Below are 27,908 nucleotides of genomic sequence, written 5' to 3'. Positions count from 1 at the left end.
CACCATTTGGAGATCAAGACTAGTTCTTGATATCCATTAGCTAGACTCCAATATTAAAAATGTCTCCCAAATATGGAGACAAACATTTTAACATTACCCCAATGTTATTTCTCTCAAATTGACGAGTTTCGATGGTATTCTTGCTCCTCACTGTACTTTATCAATTCCCTACCGATCCTAAGTACCCATGAATATCTGGTGGTGTTCTTCTGCTGTTTGAGTTACTTGTCAACACATGTGTTTGCATGTGTGTGTGAGCTGCTTGTAGTGTCACTTGACTATTCAAGTTTCAATGTTGGTTACTTTTCCTCTAGTGCAAGAAATGGTTGAGCAGATGTTTATCCACTGTTGGCCTTTATTCTTGGGTAGCTCAAAGTGCCATGCACTTACTGGATCATCAAATGTTTCCCTTTGTCCCTGGTTGCCTCCTTAATTGATGCCTTATGATCCAAATTACTATATTATTGGATTGAGTGATATGGCTACTGCTTGTTTGCTCTCCAAATTACCAAGTGATGAATATATAATCCCTTTGGAGCATCTGCCCCATGCTATATATGTGTATTTGACCATGCCGATGATTAAAATGCTTGGTCACCGTACACTCAGGGGCGGTGTTAGTGAGCCTCGTGTGATTGCACAAATATCAATCTCTTGTGCATCCTACCTGGCTCGCTAACTCCGTCCCGGAATGTTAATATTTGTTTCGACCAACAAAGTATGAGGCCCTTGTCATTCCATTTGCTTTGGTATTTTCAAAATGCCGATGATTAAAATGTTGGTCACCGTACACTTGGGGGTGGCGTAAGTGAGCCTGGTAAGATAGCACAAATATCAATCTCTTGTGCATCGGACTTGGTCTCACTTACGCCATCCCTAAATGTTAATATTTGTGTTGACCAACAATGTATGAGGCACTTATTCCATTTTGTCATTCCATTTTCTTTGACATTTTCAAAATGCCGATGATTAAAATGTTTGGTCACCGTACACTCGGGGGCGGCGTAAGTGAGCCTGGTAAGATAGCACAAATATCAATCTCTTGTGCATCGGACTTGGTCTCACTTACACCGTCCCTGAATGTTAATATTTGTGTTGACCAACAATGTATGAGGCATTTATTCCATTTCTCTTGTGCATCGGACTTGTTGGTCTCACTTTCTTCCATTTTCATCATAGTAGGAACTGGATGAAGGACCCCGATGCAAGCGAGCCTGGTGGGTAGAGATGACGGAGCAAAGGAGGAACCGGATGAAGACTACTTTGTATCTCGAAATTGTGAATTTTGTATGAATTAAGAGTTGTATGCAAAACATTTGACACTTGCCACTATATATGTATCTCGATCGGGCTCTAAGTAATGTGATGATGATGTCTATGTTATATCCGTGCAATGTACATGATATTTATATTATATCTGAATGTTGCTCGTATATAACCTGTGTATCTGTGTATACGTATTGCTTGTCTATAAACTCGCATGTGTATGTGTATAGCGAGACAGCACAAAATCGTGTATAATACAAGCAAATTCCGTGGCGCACTAAAAACCAATTCCGTGGCGCACGCTTTTCTGTGGCGCACCTAAGAACACGTGCGCCACGAAACCTTAATTACGTGGCGCATGAGCGGGTGCGCCACGAAACCTTATTTTTGTGGCGACGTTTCGTGGCGCACCTCCCATGCGCCACAGAATCCATTTTTCGTGCGCCACTGATGAGGCTTTTCCTACTAGTGAAAGTAAAGGTATTGAAGCAACACAAAGGAAGATTAAGTTTCAGCGGTTGTTTTCAACTTGTAGCATGTATATCTCATGGATAATTGTCAACATAGAGTAATATAACAAGTGCAATATGCAAGTATGTAGGAATCAATGCACAGTTCACACAAGTGTTTGCTTCTTGAGGTGGAGAGAGATAGGTGAACTGACTCAACATAAAAGTAAAAAGAATGGTCCTTCAAAGAGGAAAGCATCGATTGCTATATTTGTGCTAGAGCTTTTATTTTGAAAACATGAAACAATTTTGTCAACGGTAGTAATAAAGCATATGAGTTATGTAAATTATATCTTACAAGTTGCAAGTCTCATGCATAGTATACTAATAGTGCCCGCACCTTGTCCTAATTAGCTTGGACTACCGGATCTTTGCAATGCACATGTTTTAACCAAGTGTCACAATGGGGTACCTCCATGCCGCCTGTACAAAGGTCTAAGGAGAAAGCTCGCATTTTGGATTTCTCGCTTTTGATTATTCTCAACTTAGACATCCATACCGGGACAACATGGACAACAGATAATGGACTCCTCTTTAATGCATAAGCATGTGGCAACAATTATTATTCTCATATGAGATTGAGGATGTATGTCCAAAACTGAAACTTCCACCATGAATCATGGCTTAAGTTAGCGACCCAATGTTCTTCTCTAACAATATGCATGCTCCAACCATTAAGGTGGTAGATCTCTCTTACTTCAGACAAGACGGACATGCATAGCAACTCACATGATATTCAACAAAGAATAGTTGATGGCGTCCCCAGAAACATGGTTATCGCACAACAAGCAACTTAATAAGAGATAAAGTGCATAAGTACATATTCAATACCACAATAGTTTTTAGGCTATTTTGTCCCATGAGCTATATATTGTAAAGGCGAATGATGGAAATTTAAAGGTAGCACTCAAGCAATTTACTTTGGAATGGCGGAGAAATACCATGTAGTAGGTAGGTATGGTGGACACAAATGGCATAGTGGTTGGCTCAAGTATTTTGGATGCATGAGAAGTATTCCCTCTCGATACAAGGTTTAGGCTAGCAAGGTTATTTGAAACAAACACAAGGATGAACGGTGCAGCAAAACTCACATAAAAGACATATTGTAAACATTATAAGACTCTACACCGTCTTCCTTGTTGTTCAAAACTCAATACTAGATATTATCCGAGACTCTAGAGAAACCAAATATGCAAACCAAATTAGCAAGCTCTAAGTGTTTCTTCATTAATGGGTGCAAAATATATGATGCAAGAGCTTAAACATGAGCACAACAATTGCCAAGTATCAAATTATCCAAGACATTTTAGAATTACTACATGTAGCATTTTCCAATTCCAACCATATAACAATTTAACGAAGAAGAAACTTCGCCATGAATACTATGAGTAGAGCCTAAGGACAAACTTGTCCATATGCTACAGCGGAGCGTGTCTCTCTCCCATAAAGTGAATGCTAGGATCCATTTTATTCAAACAAAACAAAAACAAAAACAAACCGACGCTCCCAAGCAAAGTGCATAAGATGTGACGGAATAAAAATATAGTTTCAGGGGAGGAACCTGATAATGTTGACGATGAAGAAGGGGATGCCTTGGGCATCCCCAAGCTTAGACGCTTGAGTCTTCTTAGAATATGCAGGGGTGAACCACCGGGGCATCCCCAAGCTTAGAGCTTTCACTCTCCTTGATCATATTGCATCATACTCCTCTCTTGATCCTTGAAAACTTCCTCCACACCAAACTCGAAACAACTCATTAGAGGGTTAGTGCACAATAAAAATTAACATGTTCAGAGGTGACACAATCATTCTTAACACTTCTGGACATTGCATAAAGCTACTGGACATTAATGGATCAAAGATATTCATCCAACATAGCGAAAGAGGCAATGCGAAATAAAAAGGCAGAATCTGTCAAAACAGAACAGTCCGTAAAGATGGATTTTATTAGGCCACCAGACTTGCTCAAATGAAAATGCTCATATTGAATGAAAGTTGCGTACATATCGGAGGATCATGCACGTAAATTGGCTTAATTTTCTGAGCTACCTACAGGGAGGTAGACCCAGATTCGTGACAGCAAACAAATCTGGAACTGCGCAGTAATCCAAATCTAGTACTTACTTTACTATCAAAGACTTTACTTGGCACAACAAAACATAAAACTAAGATAAGGAGAGGTTGCTACAGTAGTAAACAACTTCCAAGACTCAAATATAAAACAAAAATACTGTAGTAAAAACATGGGTTGTCTCCCATAAGCGCTTTTCTTTAACGCCTTTCAGCTAGGCGCAGAAAGTGTAACTCAAGTAACATCAAGAGACGAAGCATCAACATCATAATTTGTTCTAATAATAGAATCATAAGGTAACTTCATTCTCTTTCTAGGGAAGTGTTCCATACCTTTCTTGAGAGGAAATTGATATTTAATATTACCTTCCTTCATATCAATAGTAGCACCAACGGTTCGAAGAAAAGGTCTTCCCAATATAATGGGGCAAGATGCATTGCATTCAATATCCAAGACAACAAAATCAACGGGGACAAGGTTATTGTTAACCATAATATGAACATTATCAACTTTCCCCAAAGATTTCTTTTTAGCATTATCGGCGAGATTAACATCCGGATAACGAGTTTTTCAATGGTGGCAAGTCAAGCATATCATAGACTTTTTTAGGCATAACGAAATACTTGCACCAAGATCACATAAAGCATTACAATAAAAATCTTTGACCCTCATTTTAATGATGGGCTCCCAACCATCCTCTAGCTTTCTAGGAATAGAAGTTTCAAGTTTTAGTTTCTCTTCTCTAGCTTTTATGAGAGCATTTGTAATATGTTTTGTGAAAGCCAAGTTTACATCGCTAGCATTGGGACTCTTAGAAAGTTTTTGTAAGAACTTTATAACTTCAGAGATGTGGCAATCATCAAAATCTAAATCATTACAATCTAAAGTAATGGGATTATCATCCCCAAGGTTGGAAAAAATTTCAGCAGTTTTATCACAGGCAGTTTCAGCAGTTTTAGCAGTTTCAGTTAATTTTGCGCGCTTTGCACTAGGAGTAGAAACATTGCCAACACCAATTATTTTATCATTGATAGTAGGAGGTGCAGCAACATGTGAATCATTAGCATTGCTAGTGGTGGTAATAGTCCAAACTTTAGCTACATTTTTCTCGTTAGCTAGTTTTTCATTTTCTTCTCTATCCCACCTAGCACGCAGTTCAGCCATTAATCTTATATTCTCATTAATTCTAACTTGGATGGCATTTGCTGTAGAAACAATTTTATTTTCAATATCCCTATTAGGCATAACTTTCGATTTCAAAAGATCAACATCAGAGGCAAGACTATCAACTCTAGAAGCAAGAATATCAATTTTATTGAGCTTTTCCTCAACAGATTTGTTAAAGGCGGTTTGTGTACTAATAAATTCTTTAAGCATAGCTTCAAGTCCAGGGGTGTATTCCTATTATTGTTGTAAGAATTCCCATAAGAATTAGCATAACTGTTACCATTATTATAAGGATATGGCCTATAGTTATTACTAGAATTGTTCCGATAAGCATTGTTGTTGAAATTATTATTTTTAATGAAGTTTACATCAACATGTTCTTCTTGGGCAACCAATGAAGCTAATGGAACATTATTAGGATCAACATTAGTCCTATCATTCGCAAGCATAGACATAATAGCATCAACCTTATCATTCAAGGAAGAGGATTCTTCAACGGAATTTACCTTCTTACCTTGTGGAGCTCTTTCCGTGTGCCATTCGGAGTAATTAACCATCATATTATCAAGAAGCTTTGTTGCTTCACCAAGAGTGATGGACATAAAGGTACCTCCAGCAGCTGAATCCAATAAATTCCGCGAAGAAAAATTTAGTCCTGCATAGAAGGTTTGGATGATCATCCAAGTAGTCGGTCCATGGGTTGGGCAATTTTTAACCGAGAGATTTCATTCTTTCCCAAGCTTGAGCAACATGTTCATTATCCAATTGTTTAAAATTCATTATGCTACTCTTCAAAGATATAATTTTAGCAGGGGGATAATATCTACCAATAAAAGCATCCTTGCATTTAGTCTATGAATCAATACTATTCTTAGGCAGAGATAGCAACCAATCTTTAGCTCTTCCTCATAATGAGAAAGGAAACAATTTTAATTTTATAATGTCACCATCTAGATCTTTATACTTTTGCATTTCACACAATTCAACAAAATTATTGAGATGGGCAGCAGCATCATCAGAACTAACACCAGAAAATTGCTCTCGCATAACAAGATTTAGTAAAGCAGGTTTAATTTCAAAGAATTCCGCTGTAGTAGCAGGTGGAGCAATAGGTGTGCATAAGAAATCATTATTATTTGTGCTAGTGAAATCACACAACTTAGTATTTTCAGGGGTAGCCATTTTAGCAGTAGTAAATAAAGCAAACTAGATAAAGTAAATGCAAGTATACTAATTTTTTTGTGTTTTTGATATAGAGTGCAAGACAGTAAATAAAGTAAAACTAGCAACTAATTTTTTGTGTGTTTTGATATAAGTGCAGCAAACAAAGTAGTAAATAAAATAAAGCAAGACAAAAACAAAGTAAAGAGATTGAGAAGTGGAGACTCCCCTTGCAGCGTGTCTTGATCTCCCCGGCAACGGCACCAGAAAATATGCTTGATGGCGTGTATTTCACACGTTCGTTGGGAACCCCAAGAGGAGGGTATGATGCGCACAACAGCAAGTTTTCCCTCAGAAAGAAACCAAGGTTTATCGAACCAGGAGGAGCCAAGAAGCACGTTGAAGGTTGATGGCGGCGGGATGTAGTGCGGCGCAACACCAGAGATTCGGCGCCAACGTGGAACCTGCACAACACAACCAACGTACTTTGCCCCAACGAAACAGTGAGGTTGTCAATCTCACCGGCTTGCTGTAACAAAGGATTAACCGTATTGTGTGGAAGATGATTGTTTGCAAGAAAACAGTAAAGAACAAGTATTGTAGCAGATTTGTACTTCAGTATAAAAGAATGGACCGGAGTCCACAGTTCACTAGAGGTGTCTCTCCCATAAGATAAAAGCATGTTGGGTGAACAAATTACAGTCGGGCAATTGACAAATAGAGAGGGCATAACAATGCACATACATGTCATGATAAGTACAGTGAGATTTAATTGGGCATTACGACAAAGTACATAGACCGCCATCCAAGCTGCATCTATGCCTAAAAAGTCCACCTTCGGAGTTATCGTCCGAACCCCTTCCGAGTATTAAGTTGCTAAACAACGAGACAATTGCATTAAGTATGGTGCGTAATGTAATCAATAACTACATCCTCGGACATAGCATCAATGTTTTATCCCTAGTGGCAACGAGCACAACACAACCTTAGGGGTTTCTGTCACTCCCCAGGTGTCAATGCGAGGCATGAACCCACTATCGAGCATAAATACTCCCTCTTGGAGTTACTAGCATCAACTTGGCCAGAGCCTCTACTAATAACGGAGAGCATGCAAGATAATAAACAACACATATGTAATAACTTGATAATTAACATAACATGGTATTCTCTATCCATCGGATCCCGACAAACACAACATAGAGTATTACAGATAGATGATCTTGATCATGTTAGGCAGCTCACAAGATCCAACAATGAAGCACAATGAGGAGAAGACAACCATCTAGCTACTGCTATGGACCCATAGTCCAGGGGTGAACTACTCACTTATCACTCCGGAGGCGACCATGGCGGTGTAGAGTCCTCCAGGAGATGAATCCCCTCTCCGGCAGGGTGCCGGAGGAGATCTCCAGAATCCCCCGAGATGGGATTGGCGGCGGCGGCGTCTGTGGAAGGTTTTCCGTATCGTGGTTTTTCGCATCAGGGGTTTCGCGACGGAGGCTTTAAGTAGGCGGAAGGGCAACGTGAGGGGCCACACGGGGCCCCACACCACGGGTCGGCGCGGCCAAGGGCCGGGCCGCGCCGCACTATGGTGGCAGCCCCTCGTGGCCCCACTTCGTATCCCTTTCGGTCTTCACGGAAGGTTCGTGGCAAAATAGGGCCCTGGGTCTTGATTTCGTCCAATTCCGAGAATATTTCGTTACTAGGATTTCTGAAACCAAAAACGAGCAGAAACGACAAGCGGCACTTCGGCATCTTGTTAATAGGCTAGTTCCAGAAAATGCACGAATATGACATAAAGTGTGCATAAAACATGTAGGTATCATCAATAATATGGCATGGAACATAAGAAATTATCGATACGTCGGAGACGTATCAAGTGGTACCATTGTGAAACTTTAATTTGGTGGCTGCTTCACAAAATACTCTGTTTTCGGCAACTAAAAAAATGGAAAATGGCTTTTTCATGCGATGAAAAGGAAAATTTCGTTCTGCAACATCGTAAGATATCCCAAGATGCACATTTGTCCACAATATGGGCACATTATCACAAACTATAAGACAATTCTATCCATAACATTGGTCGTTTGACGTAAATGTCATGAAACCTTGAACATGATAGCTCATTTTATGAATGATTTTTTGTGATGTTTGCAATTTTCTAACTTTAATATTTTTCCTTGCAAATATGACACATAATATGACACCACGCGAAGGTTTCACATTGTTTGGATCGTTTTCAAATTTTATATGCCCATTTCAAACTATAATAAAAACGGCGGGCAAGAAGATCCTTTGCCCGGGGCTGAGACTCACCAAACTTGCACTAGATCTCTGATGAAATAGCATGTTGTGAACCTAAAAATGATTTTTACAAAAAATCCTGAGCATTATATGAGGTACCTGTAGTTCAAATCTGGTCGGTCTCTGTTGACGTCAGAAACCCACTGGCGGGCAGCGACGGGCAACACCGTAGAGCCGGGAACAACTAGGGCTGCGGCTGGCCCTAGTCCCTCTGAGCGACGGCCCGCAAAGCCTCCTGGTCGCACGCCCCGATGTTTATCACAAGGGCGTGCCACCTGACCTATACCTGGTCAGGAAGGTGTGGATGATGCCTCGCTTAGTTTCCTGCAGGGCACCCACGTAAACGTTAAATACGAGCCTCGATCGGCTCTCAGGTTATCCTGTGAATCGGCTCAAAGAGCCGATCCACCCATGATTCAGACGAGGTGTCCGAATATATGGTGGTCCTGCTTGATCAAGGTAAAGCTAATGAGATCTACGACGATGTGGGATTTTCACCGCATAATCGGATCATCCTACTCCAGGTTGGGCCTCGCGGCCACGCACGGTGATCGTAAGCCGATCCTAAACAAGGCCTAAAAACCAACACGAGGTTGATCCTCGGAACATCCCGCTTAGGGCCAACGAACGACACCCTACGTGCCGCTGGATCCTCCCCCTTTGTAAGGCCTAACTATTGCGGATATTAAACTAATCCTTGTAGAACAAGGAGCAATCGTAACGGATCAGATCTACTAAACTATGATCAAGCGGGGTGCCGCCCTACACCTAAGATAGGTGTAGGGCGGCTAGACATGCAAGGGTTGCACTACGAAAGCATGCAGCATGAAGAACAATGCTAACCCTAACATGTCTAAGATAACTACGTTGCTCGCCATCAAAAGGCTTCGATACGAGCAACGCATGAACAACGTAGGCAGGCTTGTGCTGCCTAGATCGCAAGATGCGATCTAGGCAGCATGACGCTTACCGGTAGAAACCCTCGAGACGAAGGAGTTGGCGATGCGCCGAGATTTGTTTGTGGTTGAACGTTGGTTGTTGTCTATTCCATAAACCCTAGGTACATATTTATAGTCCAGACGGACTTTCTAATGTGGGCGTGCACTAAACCGTGCACGAGTAAGATTCTATCTCTAAGCTAAGATGCGATCTAATATGTTACAGATACACGGGCAATTAAGCCCAACTTGGTAAAAGGCCGATTCACGTATTTCTCCTATACATATATATCCTTCACGTCCATCTTGATCACGGCCCACCTCTGACTTGGTCAAATTCTGGTGATAACACATGCCCCCCTGGTTTTGGAAATAACATTTCCAAAATCATTACGCTTTCTTTCGTTGGGTCATGTCGTGGCAGAACCGTCGCAGTATCCGTCACCATGATGACTTGCCTTCTCAACTTCTCCGCGTGACTTGGCAGTCTTTTCTCTTTCTTTCAAACACCACTTCCTCCGAAACTGCTGTGGCATTGAATTTCCACTATATCCCCTTTTATTTAACCGCTATGAACAGTTCTGCTCTGCATCCCCCTCGCATTAGCAGTCCAAAAGCCCTCCTGCGCCATCATGTCTTCTTCCTCCTCTGCTCCATCGGATCCTTCCAGCCAGTCCTCCACGTCCCGTGAGCCGACGCCGGAGTACAACCCGGCGGGGGTCCATTCGGCCAACACCCGTCGCGCCATTGCGGCCGGGGAGGAGTCAGACCATGACTTCTCCATCTGGTCCGAGGACGACCAGTCCTCGACGGACGGGGAGAGCGACCTCCGCTTCCTCGCCGACGGGGAATCGGAGGAGGAGAGCGATGACGATCGCTTCTCCTGGGATGACTTCACCTCCTCCGAGGGGGTGGAGGAGGAGGAAGAGGAGGAGGAGGACGACGACGACAGCCCCTCCGACGAGCCGCCGGCCAAGCGGTTCTGCCCCTGGCCGGGCAACTTTAGCGACTTCGACAGCGATGAGGATGACGCTGACGAAGAAGACGAGGACAACGAGGGCCCGGTCGGCGGCCATTGGAGCGACGACGATCCCGCCGGGAGCAGCGCCGACAGCGGCGACGACGGCGACGACGAGGGCAGCGACGGCCCGTAGATAGGACCTCTAGCATAGGGCCGGTAGTAGTAGATGGGGCCATGTACCCCCTAGTATTTCCTTCTGAGAGCAATCGGCTCTTTGATGTAAGAAATCCCGCCTATTAATGAAGAACTTTTCCCTAATTTGATTTTTTGCTGATTTCCTTTGAGCTTAATTTAGCCGATTCCCACTCATACTGACCTCGCCGATTCGTCCCCTTTGCTAATGCGTAACGAGCCGATAGCAACACATCGGTCCTTCGACATTTACCCTTCCATTCTTCAACTGATAGATACTGTGGGACTCCCAAGAGATCCCTTAAATTTCTCCCACCAGTTTCAGCGACCCTTCTTAGCGAGCGCTCATCACTTTGTGAAGAAGGTTGCAATGGAGATCAGCCGATGGTACCCCAATCGGTTCCTCAATAGAGCAACTACCAGGCCTGTTGCCCCCCGAGTCTCAGCCAAGGCAGAACAGAGACGAGGATACGCAAATTAGCTGTATGGACCTGGGCTTGATCGTGTGTGGGGAAGCTTCTTATGCAGAGCCAGCCGATTTGAACATAAATCTGCTTCTCAACGCAGAGAGCCTTCAAGGTGAGCTGCCCCCCGAGCCTTCTTCAGTCCTTGCCGGCCAGATCGGCTCCTTTCCTTTGGTGGATCTGATGCGATCCATCCTTGACCTGACCCGCACGTCCAGGCTGCTCCTGGCATTGTTCTTGAAGAGAGGGTCTAAATCCTTAGACTACTCCATTGAGGAGCTCTTCCATTAGTGCTCCATTGACCCTCTGATCGTAACAGTTACTCCTCTTAAGTCGATGTCTGCTGCATCGGCTGTGCTCGAAAATTTTCGAATTTTTAGATTTCTATTTTTTACGGCCGACTAGTGCATCGGCCCCCATATTCCAATACTCATCACCAAAAGATGAGATGCTTCCGTTGCATATCCTCGTATTTTATCCACTCAGGTGCCCCCGAGCCGATTCTGTCAAGAGAATTGATGGTATCGGCTCTGTTGGATAACATGTTGAACCCAAGCAGAACGGTGGGTGAAGATAATTTTGGCCGATTGCTGGAATCGGCCTCCACGTTGCTTGTTCGATGAAGGTTTTGTAATGTCCCTTCATAAATTTTTGGGGCCGATCACAAGGATCAGCCTCGCCATGTTTGCTCATTGACGTGTTCTTGTTACTCGTCCAGGCCGGTAGACAGAACCAGCCCAATCTCCGATTTTATCATGTTGGTGCGCTTGCTGTTGTCCACCTTGAGTGCATCGTGTAATCGTGGAACACTAAGCTTCGTCGGAAGAACGAGCACCATGTTTGTGCCAGCCGATGTTTCATCATCGGCTTTCCTTTGCTTGGGGCGCCACTCCATTTTCCGTGGACGACCCTCTTCATCCAGGGTTCGCTGAACCTTTGCGACCAGATCAGGCCTTGCTTTCCTCAATGTATGCAAGTATAACCTTTCGGCTTCTTCCGGGCCGCGCAATCGTTGAACCCTCGCGTTTCGGGAACGGCTGAGTCCATCGGGGCACCACCTTGGCCGGTGGTACCTGTCTTCTTCTTCTCCCTCGTCTTCGAATCTTCGAGATCTTCCAACCGAGGGGACTCAGCTCGTTTGCTCGTGGCGGGAGAGGTCCTAAGCGCTCGAACACGGACACGTTGGCTGCCTCCTTCTTCTTCCGGTTGCATTACGGACAATTGCCGATTGTTGGCAATCGGCTCATTCCTGAATCCCAGCGGTGCTCGAAGAAAGGACAATCCCAGTGCCTGTCCTCGTCGTCTTGCTCCCTTGCCTTTCCCTTGGCACAACGCCCGTGCTCCTCCTCATCGCAATTCTGCCGACGATGTCTTCTGGCTTCTCTGGCCAGACGAACTCTTTCACCATCATCGCTGGACCGTCGGCGTTGGTCGTACTGACTCACATACTTGTTGAGGAGGTGATCAGAGAGAGGTCGCTGATATCTTATGTTCTTCACTTCTCCCTCTGTTACGTAGCGCTTGCCGTCTTGGCGGAGCCGATCGCGTGGAGCGGCTTCCTCTGTTTCTTTGCTATGAGAGCAGCTGCCCTCATCTCCATCCTTGCCAGCGTGGTGTCCAAGATCTACCATGTTGATATTGCACAGGAAACCCGGCTGGCACCCTGCATGGCAAGCATACTCCACCATGTTTACGGTGGGGAAGGGCTGGGTATCGACCTTCATGGCGTACTGGTTGAAAATTAGACGCCCGTTCTCTATCGCCGCTTGGATGTGCTGACGCCACACCCTGCAGTCGTTGGTGGCATGGGAGAGCGAGTTATGCCATTTGCAGTATGGCTTTCCATTCAGCTCTTGCGCCGTGGGGAATTTGAGACCTTCGGGTATCTTCAACTGCTTTTCCTTGAGTAGGAGGTCGAAGATTTGTTCGGTCTTGGTCACGTCAAAATCAAATCCCCCGGGCGGGCCTGGTGGCTTTACCCATTTGCGGGACACGGGGTTCCTCCCCGAGTCCACTCAGCCACTGCTACTTCTTGGTCCCCCGCAGGAACTTCGTCTTCCTCTCGCATCGACCGGGGCTACTGCACGCTTGAACTTGTCTTGGTACGGGTCCGGGTGGCGCTGTTCATATGCTGAAAGTTTCGAACCACGTGCGCCGGCGAGGGATAATCCGCTTGGGAGGCCATGTCCTTGAGCTGTGTTGCAAGGCCTGCTACTGCCAACTCGATTGCTTCCTTTTCGGTTATACGAACCGAATAGCATCGGTTCCTAAGATTCTCGAAGCGCTGGATGTATTCCGTCACGGTTTCTCCGCGCTTCGACGTAGGCTGTGCTAGATCGGCAATGCTAGACTCGGAAGCTTCTGAATGATACTGCTCATGGAATTGCTCTTCCAACTGCTTCCAAGTTTGGATGGAGTTCGGTGGCAGCGATGTGTACCACCCGAAAGCCGATCCTGTGAGGGACTGTGAGAAGAACCTCACGCGCAACTCATCTGACGCTGAGATCGTGCCCAGCTGTGCCAAATATCGGCTCACATGATCGATGGAGCTGGACCCCTCTGACCCACTGAACTTTGTGAAGTCCGGGAGCCGATATTTAGGTGGCAGCGGGATCAGTTCGTAGCTGTTGGGGTACGGCTTGGTGTAGCCGAACGCCTTCCTTTTCGGCATCATACCGAACTGATCTTTCAGAATTGTACAAATCTGATCCGCTCGTGATGGCTGAAGGTGTCGAACCCCGAAGATTCGCCGGGGTGGCATACTTAACCAGCCATGCTTGTTTTTCCGGTTCTAAGCCAACTGCGGGAGCTGGGCTTTGGAGGTTTGTCGGGCGGCGTACTTAGCCAGCCACGAGTGCTTCTCAGGATCGGCTCCTGACGTTCCTCCTGCCGTTCCAGAGGCCGCTGTTATTGCAGCCTGGTTCGAGAGTGCCCAGGCGTTGCCGTCCGGCACGTATGCGCACGCGTATCCGTGCGGGACCTCCTTAGGTGGCTCAGGCAGGAATTGGTAGTCACTTGGATCACCACCAATCTTGTAGACGACGTATGCCGATGAGTTCGGCAGTTCCGGTGCTACCCATGCGAACGGCTGGGGCTGGAGCGGCATCTCTCCTTTGAAAGTCCCCAGAGCCGGTCCCGACGGGGGTACCGGTGACTCATGATTTCCTGGACGACGCGCGGAGCGACACGCTCCAAGGTGTTCACCGGGCTCTCGGAGTGGCGGTGCGGCGAATGAGCCACCATGTAGTTGATCTCCTGCCGCGGCGACCTGGTGCGTTCTTCGAGGGCGGACAGGTCCACTCCATCGAGCGCGCCTTCGGGTGTGAAACCCTTCCACCCGACGCCATGGGAGCGGGTTCGGGGGAAGGAGCCGATGAGTTCGGCTTCGAGGGTTGCCTTGATCTCGTCATGCTTCTTCTTGAGCTCATCGAGGCGGATCCGCGTACGTGACCGGAGTGTCTTCCGCCATCTTGGATGTAGATGGCGATGTCGTGGATGTCGTCGACAGTCCCACCGGGCGTGCCAGAATGTGTTGACGTCAGAAACCCACTGGCGGGCAGCGACGGGCAACACCGTAGAGCCGGGAACAACTAGGGTTGCGGCTGGCCCTAGTCCCTCTGAGCGACGGCCCGCAAAGCCTCCTGGTCGCACGCACCGATGTTTATCACAAGGGCGTGCCACCTGACCTATACCTGGTCGAGGAAGGTGTGGATGATGCCTCGCTTAGTTTCCTGCGGGGCACACACGTAAACGTTAAATACGAGCCTCGATCGGCTCTCGGGTTATCCTGTGAATCGGCTCAAAGAGCCGATCCACCCATGATTCAGACGAGGTGTCCGAATATATGGTGGTCCTGCTTGATCAAGGTAAAGCTAATGAGATCTACGACGATGTGGGGTTTTCACCGCATAATCGGATCATCCTACTCCAGGTTGGGCCTCGCGGCCACGCACGGTGATCGTAAGCCGATCCTAAACAAGGCCTAAAAACCAACACGAGGTTGATCCTCGGAACATCCTGCTTAGGGCCAACGAACGACACCCTACGTGCCGCTGGATCCTCCCCCCTTTGTAAGGCCTAACTATTGCAGATATTAAACTAATCCTTGTAGAACAAGGAGCAATCGTAACGGATCAGATCTACTAAACTATGATCAAGCGGGGTGTCGCCCCTACACCTAAGATAGGTGTAAGGCGGCTAGACATGCAAGGGTTGCACTACGAAAGCATGCAGCATGAAGAACAATGCTAACCCTAACATGTCTAAGATAACTACGTTGCTCGCCATCAAAAGGCTTCGATACGAGCAACGCATGAACAACGTAGGCAGGCTTGTCTTTGCCTAGATCGCAAGATGCGATCTAGGCAGCATGACGCTTACCGGTAGAAACCCTCGAGACGAAGGAGTTGGCGATGCGCCGAGATTTGTTTGTGGTTGAACGTTGGTTGTTGTCTATTCCATAAACCCTAGGTACATATTTATAGTCCAGCGGACTTTCTAATGTGGGCGTGCACTAAATCGTGCACGAGTAAGATTCTATCTCTAAGCTAAGATGCGATCTAATATGTTACAGATACACGGGCAATTAAGCCCAACTTGGTAAAAGGCCGATTCACGTATTTCTCCTATACATATATATCCTTCACGTCCATCTTGATCACGGCCCACCTCTGACTTGGTCAAATTCTGGTGATAACAGTCTCCTACCGATTCGGCAAGAATTTGTCTTTTTCATGAGGGATGGACGGAAAGGTTCCAGATACACCGGTTAAGAAATCTATCTTATGTGGTCTAGTATTTTTGAAAAATATGTTGGTACCAATATGAAATTTTAATTTGGTGGTTGCTTCGTAAAACACCTCGTTTTCGACACCTCAAAAATAGAAAATGGTTTTTTCGTGCGATGAAATGGAAAACTTCCTCCTGCAGCATCGTAAGACATCCCAAGATGCACATGTGTGAACAATATGGGCACATTATCACAAACTATGCGACGATTCTAGCCATAACGTTGGTTGTTCTGTGTGAAAGCCATACAACATCAGGCATGATAGCTCATTTTTTGAAGATTTTTTGAGATATTTTCAATATTCCGTGTTTCATATTTTTCCAAGATAGATCTTATTTTTCTGAAAATTTTGATATATTATTTGTATTTTTATGAATTATAATGATTTAGTTATGATTTTTCGATGATTAATGTGGTAAATAGAAAATAGCTATGCCGACGGCTTTGCCGTCGGCACAGGGCTGAAATATGTGCCGCCGACACAGTCCTGACGCTGTTACTTCGCCGTTACGACGGAGAGGCTGTGCCGACGGTCGAAACTGTGCCGACGGTTGCCGTCGGCACAGACCTTCATGTGCCGACGATTTTCCTGTGCCGACGGCTAACCTGCTGGCCTGGCCGGAACGGGTCCTGTGCCGACGGTCCCGATAATTTGCCGTCGGCACATGATCTGGCCGTCGGCACCTCGGCGCGTTCCCGTAGTCAGCGGCGGATCTAAGCCCAGAAACCTGGACGGGCCAGTACACTGGATCTTACCAAAATGTGACATTTTTGGGCCAAATTTTACTGGTACTACGCTTAAATCTTTCTAGGCTGGGCGGGCCATAGCCCAGTTTTGCCCCAACTAAGGGCATCTCCAACCGGGCGACCCATCCCGCGCCCGCGCGTCCGGATGGGTCGAAACGGACAAAACCGCGGCCCAGCGCGCGGACCCATCCCTAAAACGGATGGCCGCGGCGTCCGGAACGACCCAAACCCGGCCCAAATCTTGGACGAGTTTGCGTGGCCGCGGACGCGAAAGGCTGGTCGCTCGCGTCCTCCCCTTGTCCGCCCCTGGCCCGCCTGTCTGCCTCCCAAAACAGAAACACTCCACTGTACTCCCAAAACCTAGAGATGGCCGACGAAGTGACTGCCGCCACCACCGCCACCACCGCCACCATCGGAGAGGAGGCACTCGCGGCCGTTGCCGCTCCTGCCGTGGAGGCGGCTCCTGAACTGGACGCTCCGGTGGTCGTGGAGCTCGGGCCGCCGATGAAGAAGGCGAAGGCCGACCTCACCCCGGAGCAGAGGAAGATCGAGAGCAAGAAGAGGGCCGACAGCCGCAGGGCGCTCGACCAACGGAAGAGGGATATCGCTGCCGCGGAGGAGCGGCAGCGGGCGGCGGAGCAGCTTCTCCAACTCAAGACGGAGGCGAAGAGCACTCTCCTTCAAGAGCAGCAGGCCATGCTCTTTTACGGCCACACAGCGCTCGGCCAGCACATGATCATCCCCGGCACCGGCGCGGCCTCGGGGGGGAGCTCGGCCTCGTCCGTGACCCGGCCCCTTCCTCCAAGGTCATCTGCCCCACCGACTGCCCCGTTTGGGCACGAAATGGGGGCGCATGGGCGGCACGCGTACCAGTCACGGGATGGGTCACCGGAGGTGGGCGAGTCCATGACGGGGCCGTCACCTTCGTCCATTGACCTGAACCGTGCGCCGGCGAACTCCAAAGGCCCCAAGAACACGGGAGCAGCTGCGATGGCCGGTGCACGCAACCTGTTCGACGATTTGTCGGCGCGCGCGCGCAGTCACCGTCCACCGTGCGAGCCCCTCCGTCTTTCACGCAGACAATGCCGATGACCCTGCCATATCCTTCGACACAGCAGGCTCCCCAGCTACCTCCCATTGACACACAGGAGGGCACAACTGCCTGTCCCGGCAGCATAAACATCGAGGAGGAGCCGCTGTTCGGTGAGGGCCTCACACAAGCCGTAGCTGCACAAGCTCGAGGTCGCCGGGTAAGCAAACGAACCGCCAACTACACGGAGAAGGAGGACAAGGTGCTCGTCGATGGATGGTTGACCATCGGGCAAGATGCGTTGACGGGTACCGAGCAGAAGGGGATCGCATTCTTGCGCCGGATCTATGAATACTTCCATGAACATCGCAAATATGGACAGGAGCCATTTGAGAGCCACCGCAGTGAAATATCGCTCCAAAAGAGGTGGGGAGCAATTCAAACGGAATGCAACAAGTTCCAGGCGGCGTATGATCACGCGAAGCGGATCCCCGTTAGTGGCATGTGTGTGAAGGACTTGGTATGATTCTTAACCTCAACTTATTCATGCGATGTTTGCACATCTGTTTATCGTTGTTATCTCGCTTTGCTCTAGGTGTGGCGAGCTTTGGGATTCTACAAAGTCAACAATGGAGAGAAGACCTTTGCCTTCCCTCATTGTTGGAAGGAACTCCACGGCACCCCCAAGTTCCAGGAGGGGTACGAGGGGTACATGGCGACCTTGACTGGCAACAATCCCGCCAAAGATGCCACGGTCATTGACCTTGATGGTGGGCAGCCTTGCGGTAGCTCCGCTTTTCGTGCAAGTCGTCCACGCGGCCACAAGTCAACCAAAGCCGACATGAAGCGTGATGCTTCGTCCATGCTATTGTATGACACTTTGAAGGAGATGCATGCGGCACAGAGAGGTGTCCACGGACAAGAGGGATGAGAGGAGGCGCCGGGAGAAAGAAGAGGACAGGAAGAAATTCTTTGATGTCCAGCAGAAGAAGCTTGAGATTGAAGAGGTCAAGGCCAAGACCAAAGCTAAAGAACTTGAGCTCAACGAGAGAGAACTTGAGCTCATAGCAATGGCAAGGGCCAAAGAGGTGGAGCTGAAGGCGAAGGAAGTTGAGCTCAAACGCCAAGCCGAGGACAACCTCATCATGAACGCCGACTTGACCAACATGAGCGAGGCAAAGAGAGTTTGGTTCGAGAAGAGACGAAGGAGATCCTCGAGCGCCCAAATTGAGTTAGACAATCTCAATTGTAATTTTTATATTTTTCTCAAACTATGGCACATTTTATTTGATTTATCATGGTACATTTGATAATATTTTATGGTATTTGATAATATTTTATGTTTATTATATATTATTCTATGTTTACGAGATATTATTCTATATTTGTTAGACATTGTTTATAAGGATCCGTGGCCGAGAGAACCTATTTTCCAAAGAAATAGGCCAAATGGCCAAATGGGTGGCCGCTGCGTTGGGCGCAGCGTGCGACCCAAACGGACGCGCGGACGCGGGGCTCCGTCCGCGCGTCCGCTCGGGCACGCAAACGGCACAAAACGAACGATCCAGCGCGTCTGTTTGGGTCGCTCGGTTGGAGATACCCTAAGGTCCGCCACTGCCCGTAGTGCAGCGCGGCAAAGCGCGCCTGCCACACTAGTTATAACTGAAAGGTCGACGTTCCGTGTATGAAGGTGAGGCGTCGCAGCAGTTGCCTGATCAACACTTCACGGAGAGATTAGCAAGGCGGTGCGGTAGAGCTTCCTAGCGGTTGGCTCTTTTTTTAGTTTGCCACCTCCGGCACGCGCCATAGCAGATCGATCTGAGATTAGGGAAAGGATACGAGGCACCGAGGCGGATCCTATTCTCCGGTCATTGCGGACAATAACCGGATCGCCGCACAGGGGCAAAGCGTTCTGGGCCGGGACCAATTAGCGTGGGCATGATTTCCCACCAAATTTTCTTTGGTTCTGAACTTCGGTTTCTTTGTTTTCTTTTAGGTTTATTCCGGTTTTCCCGGTTTTTCGTCCAGCATTTTTTCAACTTATTTTTAATTTTTCCAATTTCGAACCTTTTTCAAGTTCTACTTTTTCAGATTTTATTTTTTTCAAGTGTGAACTTTTTTGAGATTTGATTTTTTTTAAATATGATTTTTTTCACATTTTAAAATTGTTCAAATTTAGATTTTGTTCAGATTTGAAATTTGTTCAATATTAAAATTTGTTCTGATTTGAAAAGAATCAGTTTTTGAAAAAATGTTCGCTTTGAAATTTGTTCAAATCTAAAAAATGTTCATTTTGGAAAATTTTCAATTCCAAAAAATGTTCAAATTTTAAAAATAGTATGTTCTGAAAATTTTCACTATTTTTTGAAATTGTTCGACTTTTTGAAAGTTTCAGATTTGAAATGTTTTCCAAACACAAAAAAGAGAATACAAGAAGAAAAGGAGAAAAGGAGGTCGTACCTCTCTTGTCGGGCCACTTCCGACGGCCCATGAAGTGATTTGCTTAAGCGGGACGGAGGTTGGCTCCCGCAATAAGCGGCGAACAGGGGCTCCCGGCACTCGGCCGCCTGAAACAAAACGGAAGTTAAGGTAAAGATATATGTGTTCGGTTTGGGGATGGGGATGGGGTGGAATGGAATGGAACCACTGGCACGGAACCGTTCCATCCCTGTGTTCGGTTTGGAAAAAAAATGTCACGGAACGGTTCCATCCTTGTGTTCGGTTTTGGAATGGGATGAGAATGGAATGGAATGGGTAAGATAATCACCCGATTAATTATTCTGAACTCGATTAATTATTTGCTAAACTTGATTAAGTAGTGCTAAACTTGATTAATTATTGCTAAACTTGGTTAATTATTGCTAAACTTAATTAATCAGCTTATGAAAGTCACCCGTTCCACCTCGTCCGGCCGAATCGGAGGAACCACTTCATTCCGGATCTAGAGGGAATATTCCATTTGGAGGAACCACTTCATTCCATTCCAGTTTGCAACCGAACGCAGGAACGGACTCTGGGTGCGGAACGGTTCCATTCCGTTCCACCCCATCCCCAAACAGAACACTAGAGATCGAGGAGAATGCCTAAACTGGGTTGGGCTTCGGTGCGTACATAGGCACAGCTGCACAGTTAGTATGGTGGGTTTTGACCTGAGTACTTACGATCGATCTGAAGTGATTATCTACTATCTGAAATTGTGAGTCATTTCACTGCTCCCATTTTTTTTAGGAAGATAAACTTGAGATATACATAATGCTTTCTTCTCTTTGTGTTTACAATTCTCGAGTTTTCCCGCATGAGTATAAAATGACAGTTTTAATAAGTTTTAAATTCAAGTAGGGATGTAATATACATGGCATGTGATTCTTATTTCCCGTTAAAACTTATTAAAACTGTCATAATGCTTTCTTCTCTTTGTGTTTATAAGCTGTCAATAAGTTTTTTGAGGAAGATAAACTTAACATAAGTTTTAAACTTATCCATGAGTATAAACTGTTAAGAGGGCGGGGGGACGGCTAGGTCTGGCTAGACAAGTTTTGATATTAATATATTCGCTTCATCGAAAAAAAGTCTGTTGCAAAATGCAAACAACCGGGATCATTAACATGTAGTTTGCCAAGTTAGGAAAAAAAAACTACTAGGAATGTGTGTAATTTATTTATTTAAAGCGCGTATTTAGACATTATCCTAGACAATATATAAGGTGAAGGTCTTTCTAAATGTAGAAATTGCATAGTCAACATGTCCGATTAGCTGGCTTACCATTTGGCAGCCATCTCCTGAGCAATCAAATATGACGTGTCCCCTTGCAATCACCGACGATATATGATACGAATTGCTGACACACTATCACTATATATCACTATCTCTCTCTTCCTCTCTCCATTCTGCTTACATCAATTCTAAGCAAATGTCCATAGCTGCTGGAACTGAAAAATACAGTGTTTCTTTTGTCCAAAGTCAACCGCAATACATCTGTACTACGAGCCAAAATAGTCGTCGCAGAAGCAACGCAAAGCGGCATGAATTAGGCGTACGTATCGTTCCCTTCTATCTTATCCGTGGAAATCAGCTTGCCAATTCCAAGCTGTGTCTCTCTCGCTGACTTGCTAAAATACTGACAATAAATTTTTTTTTTTTGAAACGAGGCAAAAGCTTTGCCTTTCATTGATATAGGAGAAAAGAGTTGGCCCGTTTATGAGAAAAACTGGCCGAAAAACCTTACAACACGACACCACACGCCAGCCCCGAGGCTGCGCTCCACACGGGTCGACGACCAACCAGATCGACACCATACCTCAACGCAACAGGCGGAGGCGAAAGATCGGAGCCACCGCTCCAACTACCACGCCGACCCCAAGGCCGCACCCGACCGAAGACGAACCCGCCTCCGCCGAACCACCAAAACACTTCACAAACCCCTCTGTCCAGACGGGACAATACTAAGTTATTTTATTCAGCACGTAGCAACCGTTGGCGTGGCAATTGAGATTACCTATCACCAACAACTAAGTTTGAGAAGATTCAAATGCTTTTTTTTTTTTCGGAGAAAGAAACTCGTGAGCAGTTTGGCCCCCTCCAAGCCTGACAATAGGTTTCCCTGTATAGAGAAAAACATATTTTTGAACAATTTACTCCTCCAAATCTAACAACAATATGCTTCCTCTCTCTAGTCCTCCGTATAGCAAAGTAGTGGCTCCTGAAAGGCATGTTAGCTAATAGTTTTCGTTAACTCGAAACCCTCGACTTGGCGCGGGCCGACGGGGATTCGAGACCGTTCCCCCTTGTCGCTAGCTCCCGTGGGCGACGGGAGGGAACCCTAGCCGCCACCTGCCCAGCCCCCCTCCCCCTGCTCCTCCCCCCCTCGCTGCCGCCGGAGGGCGTCCCTGGGCAAAGCCCGGGCGCTGGCGGCGGCGGGGACTCCTCTCCCCCTCGCACGGAGGACTTGGCGCGGGCCGACTGGGCCGGTGAGGGCGGCGCACTTGACGAGGGGCGCGGCGGTGCGGCTGCCTCGGCAGCGGCGTGGCGGCTTCGTGGCGTGGCGGCGTCCCCGTGCTGGAGGCGGCGGCTGCTCTCGGGCGGCCACCAAGTCCGGTGGCGGGCGGCGCGGGTCAGCGACGGCGACGACGCTGGGGATGGCAGCGACGGCGCTGGGATGACGGCGACGGCGCTGGCCGCAGGTGGTGTTGGGCGGCCGGAGATGGCGCCATGGCGACGCGGGCTTGCTGGCTCGGGTCTGGGCCCTTCGGGCCCGATCTGGGTTTGATGGGCTCTGGCCGTTCTGCCCTCCTACGCCTGGGTGCGGCTAGGTACCCCCTTCTTGTCCGTCCTCCTTGGCTCTGAGCGCATGGTGATGCTGCTCTGGCCGGGTTGAGCGGAACCCTACGCCATCTTGGGGTGGCGGCTCGTGGCGTCCGTGCAGCGCTGGCGACAAGGTGGATGGTGTTGGGTGGCCGGCGATGCTCTCTGAGGTGGATGTGTGCAGAGCCGCAGCTACCCCATGGTGGCACCTGCGCCGCTTGCAGCTCAGTGGTGCCCCTCTTAGGCGGCCTGTCCCTTTGTGGGCATGGCTGCCCCCGACCTGGCACATTGGACGTGCTGCCGGCGGGTTGCGCTGCCAAGGCTAGCGCTTTGAGAGAAAAGGGTTAGCGTAGGAGGTCTTGGTGAAGAATGGGCAGTGCCTGCAGTGGTGAGGTACCATGCTCTGGGCGAGAGCCCTGCCTTTCGGGGCCGGTGACGGCGACGCCTGAGGGCGCCATTTCCTCTGTGGCGTCATCGAGGAGTTTCGACACCTCCCTTGCCTTGGGTCTCATATTCCGGGTGAAAACCTCAGATTTGGCTAGCCAAATCGGGCGATGACGGCGTCTTTGACGTCGTACCCTCCTTGGAGGCGTCGTCTTGGGAACTTGAGTTCGGACCGTAGTTCTTCCTCTGGGATCTCAGCGCTGACCACATGGGAGGTGTCTTGCGATGCAGGTAGCGCGCCGGCCTCTCGAGTGGTATCGCGGTGGCTTGCGCGACGAGGATCTTCCTCGAACAGCGCGAGCATGCCTCTGGATGAGCAGTGGTGGGCTGGCCTCTGTGTTTCTTGGCGGGCTGCTAAAAACTGCACGCTTGCACGTCTGTCGAGGTTGCCGGGAGCTAGCCGCTGCGCGGACGGCGTTCCTTGGATTTGGGTCGAGGCCGGAGCAGCAATGCTCCCATCTGAGCTGTGGTGGGCTCGCGGGATTCAGGTGGTACGCGTCTTGGCTACGGCTGGCAGGCTCTTGGTAATTTCGACGATGCACAAGCACTGAGACTTTCATCGGCAAGGGTTCTGTCTTGCGGAGGAGCTCACTCTGCAGCTTCTTGGAGGGGCACTCGACGGATTTCGGCCGTTTTGTCGTAGTCTAGTTTTGAGTGTTGGGTGTGTACTGTGGGTGTTCGGCCTTTTTTTAGACTTGTAATGTAAACTTCTTTTCTATCAATGCATCGAAACGCAAAGCTTTTTGCGTTTTCGTGAAAAAGTTTTCGTTAACTCTTCATCGAGAAAAGCACTTGATAACTAAAACAGGATGTGAGGTAATACATCCACACCGCAACCGCAACGTCTGATTTTGCAGCATGTTCCGTAAGTGGCCTCCCCAATAGGTTCAAGGAAGTTCTGATCCAGTTGTGTATTACTTTGGAAATGAACTCATTGTCATCATATGGCACGAAAAGGGCCGCCACTCATAGTCTTCCTGCCATGTCTGTTTGTTTAAGCGCTCTTTGAGTATCCATAGTCAAATACTCCAATCAGAGCTGCTCAGGATACATCATTAATAAGAATTAGTAGTAAGAACGGGATGCAGCCGATTAAGAATTTGGGTTCGTCTGTACTGGGCGGCAGCATTCTCTTACGACGACATCTTCAGTAAAGAAAATAAAATACTCCAACATACAAGAAAAGGTAAGAGGGTGGACTTTTCCGAATGATTCCCTATATAATACCATGTCGTCGACAACCACAAACATCACGATCTCATCCCCGACTTGCATTGTATCATTTCCCTTCGTGTGCTACGGTAGCAGCAGCAGCTGCTGCGCGGGGGAGGCAAGGAGCAGAGTGTGGCCATGGAGGCCGTCATCCCTGACCGCACTCGGATCGCGCCGGAGGAGATCGAGAAGCACGTGGCGGCGGAGGGCGACAGGGAGTCGGACCCGGCGCTGGCCTTGGAGCGCGAGAGGGAGCTTGAGCCGGTGGGGCGGTGGCAGGACGAGCTGACGGTGCGGGGCATGGTGGCGGCGCTGCTCATCGGGTTCATCTACACAGTGATCGTGATGAAGATCGCGCTGACCACGGGGCTGGTGCCCACCCTGAACGTCTCCGCCGCGCTGCTCTCCTTCCTGGCGCTCCGCGGTTGGACGCGCTTGCTGGACCGCTTCGGCATCGTGTCCCGGCCCTTCACGCGGCAGGAGAATACCATTGTTCAGACCTGCGGCGTTGCCTGCTACACCATTGCGTTCGCCGGTCAGTGCCATATACTGCCACGCCTTCGGACAAGCTAGCATTATAGTTACTGGTTTTACAGTAGTACTTGATTGGTCGTGTGACTGGTGCATTACAGGTGGCTTCGGGTCAACCTTGCTGGGGCTAAACAAAAACACGTACGAGCTGGCCGGCGAATCGCCGGGCAATGGGCCGGGGAGCTACAAGGAGCCAGGGATTGGCTGGATGGCGGCATTCCTCTTTTCTAGCAGCTTCGGAGGGCTACTCACCTTGATTCCCCTTAGACAGGTGCCTCTCACTTCTTGCTCGTTTTAGGCGACTGATAGAAAAGAAATCAAGCAACCAATGACTACGACTATTAATGTTGTAGTATTATATATAATTGAGTCTAGTTAATCTCTCCTTGTCACTACGTAAACGTTAAGCCTAATGTTTCCAGGTATTGGTCGTAGACTATAAATTAGTTTACCCAAGTGGGACGGCAACTGCTGTTCTTATAAACGGGTTTCATACTACTCAAGGAGACAAGAACTCAAAGTATGTATAATGTGACCTTACGTTCCTGACATTTCAATTAAGCAATCTCCAGTGACTACTTCATATATCTGAATGAACTGATCTTACCATCCATGATAGGAAGCAAATCCGTGGGTTCCTGAAATACTTTGGGGGCAGCTTTCTATGGAGTTTCTTCCAATGGTTCTACACAGGCGGGGATGCTTGTGGATTTATTCAGTTCCCTACTTTCGGTCTGAAGGCCTGGAAGCAGACGTACGTAATCCCGTTTGACATTTTAGTTTCTCAGTGAGGATCGCCATAAGTTGTGGTATGCAGCAGACTTTCTTAATTCTCGATGTTTTGGTTTGCCAGATTTTTCTTTGACTTTAGCATGACATATGTCGGTGCCGGGATGATTTGCCCACACATAGTAAATATCTCCACCCTCCTCGGTGCAATTCTTTCATATGGATTATTGTGGCCACTCATCAGTAAAAACAAGGGGGATTGGTACCCTGCAAATGAAAAAGAAAGCAGCATGAAAAGTTTGTACGGTTACAAGGTATCTAATTTAGCATAATCTTTTTTTTCCTTAGTGGCAGTTATAAAGTTTATGTCAGTAATGCTAAATTTCTTCATCATACAGGCCTTCATATGTATCGCTCTGATCATGGGGGATGGACTATACCACTTCACAAAAATTATTAGCATCACTTTCAAGGGAATGTATCGACAGTTTAGCCATAAACGGGCTGACAATCGAGGTCAGGACAGAAGGTCAACATAAATTCAGTGTATTTATCATTTTAGAAGTTTTTAACTTTTCTAATGTTCAGTGATTCAATTACAGCGAAAAATGTGGACGATACGGTCTCACTTGAAGATCTACAGCGTGGCGAGATTTTCAGGAAGGGCCATATCCCCTCTTGGATGGCATACACTGGGTATGCCCTGCTAAGCGTCGTTGCAGTGGTTACAACACCGATAATGTTCCACCAGGTGAAATGGTACTACGTAGTTATAGCCTATGTTGTCGCCCCCATGCTTGGATTTGCCAATTCCTACGGAACGGGGCTTACCGATATCAACATGGGTTATAACTATGGCAAGATAGGACTCTTTGTTTTTGCTGGTTGGGCTGGTAGGGACAATGGTGTTGTTGCAGGCCTTGTTGCTGGTACACTGGTGAAGCAGCTGGTGCTTATATCTGCAGATCTGATGCAGGACTTCAAAACAAGTTATCTCACTCAGACATCACCAAGATCCATGATGGTGGCACAAGCCATTGGGACGACCATGGGTTGCATTGTCTCTCCCCTCACGTTTATGCTCTTCTACAAGGCATTTGACATTGGTAACCCAAATGGTACCTGGAAGGCACCGTATGCACTGATATACCGTAATATGGCAATACTTGGCGTGGAGGGCTTCTCAGTGTTGCCGAAGTATTGCCTAGCACTATCTGGTGGATTTTTCGCATTTGCAACACTCATGAGCATTGCAAGAGATGTCATGCCACACAAGTATAGAAAGTATGTGCCCCTACCCATGGCAATGGCAGTTCCATTCCTTGTAGGTGGGAGCTTTGCAATTGATATGTGCATAGGGAGTTTGGTGGTTTTTATCTGGAACAAGATCAACAAAAAGGAGGCTGGTTACATGGTCCCTGCAGTTGCATCTGGTTTGATATGTGGGGATGGTATATGGACATTCCCTTCATCCCTGCTTGCCCTTGCCAAGATTAAACCACCAATCTGCATGAAGTTTACACCTGCACCCTAGAGATTTTTTTTGTTCCCATGTGTGGTGTTAAATAGACAACAAAAATTACGGTAGGTGGTTTCGATTTCCATGGTCGTGTCTTATTTAACTTTATTTGCAGTGTGGTTTTATTGTGTTGTGCATAAATGTACAATTGATGTACGTACTATGTTAATTGACTTGAATAAACATGCACTTCATGTCTCTATGCTTTACATTTCCGAGGGCTTTGCATTTCTGATGGCATGTACAATGCTAAGGAGTGGTGAGGTTATCCATACGAGAACCACATACCGTTTCGTCCTGGGCTCCAGCGAGTCCCAGGGCGAAACCCTAGTTCGCCGCCGCCGCCAGCCCCATCCTCCTCTTTTGCCTCGCCGCCGCCAGGAGGCGCCACCGGGCAAAGCTCGGTCGGCGTCGGTGGCGGCGGGGTGGCTTATCTCCTCCTCACGGTGATGGTGGCGCGGGCGGCATCGGTGCTTGGAGGCGCGGCGTCGGCGGGGGCGCGGCGGCGCGGCCGTTCGACGGCGCGCGCGGCGGCTCGCGGGCTGTGCGTGCTCGGGCGGCGGCGGCTTCCGC

The 27,908-nt window shown here is 47.8% G+C and overlaps 1 protein-coding gene across 1 annotated transcript; it reads left to right on the top strand.

The window, feature by feature from the left end:
- The first annotated feature begins 24,694 nt into the window (after window positions 1-24,694).
- Window positions 24,695-27,350, top strand: LOC124687503 (iron-phytosiderophore transporter YSL15-like). Its single transcript, XM_047221278.1, has 7 exons — window positions 24,695-25,091; window positions 25,189-25,358; window positions 25,510-25,607; window positions 25,707-25,841; window positions 25,941-26,130; window positions 26,215-26,332; window positions 26,419-27,350. Exons 1-7 carry the CDS (start codon window positions 24,695-24,697, stop codon window positions 27,348-27,350), a joined length of 2,040 nt encoding a protein of 679 aa, XP_047077234.1.
- The last annotated feature ends 558 nt before the right edge of the window (window positions 27,351-27,908 follow it).

The sequence above is a fragment of the Lolium rigidum genome, chromosome 2 (genome assembly GCF_022539505.1).
Source record: "Lolium rigidum isolate FL_2022 chromosome 2, APGP_CSIRO_Lrig_0.1, whole genome shotgun sequence".
Classification (NCBI taxonomy): domain Eukaryota; kingdom Viridiplantae; phylum Streptophyta; class Magnoliopsida; order Poales; family Poaceae; genus Lolium; species Lolium rigidum.
This window is presented reverse-complemented; position numbering and strand designations above follow the sequence as displayed.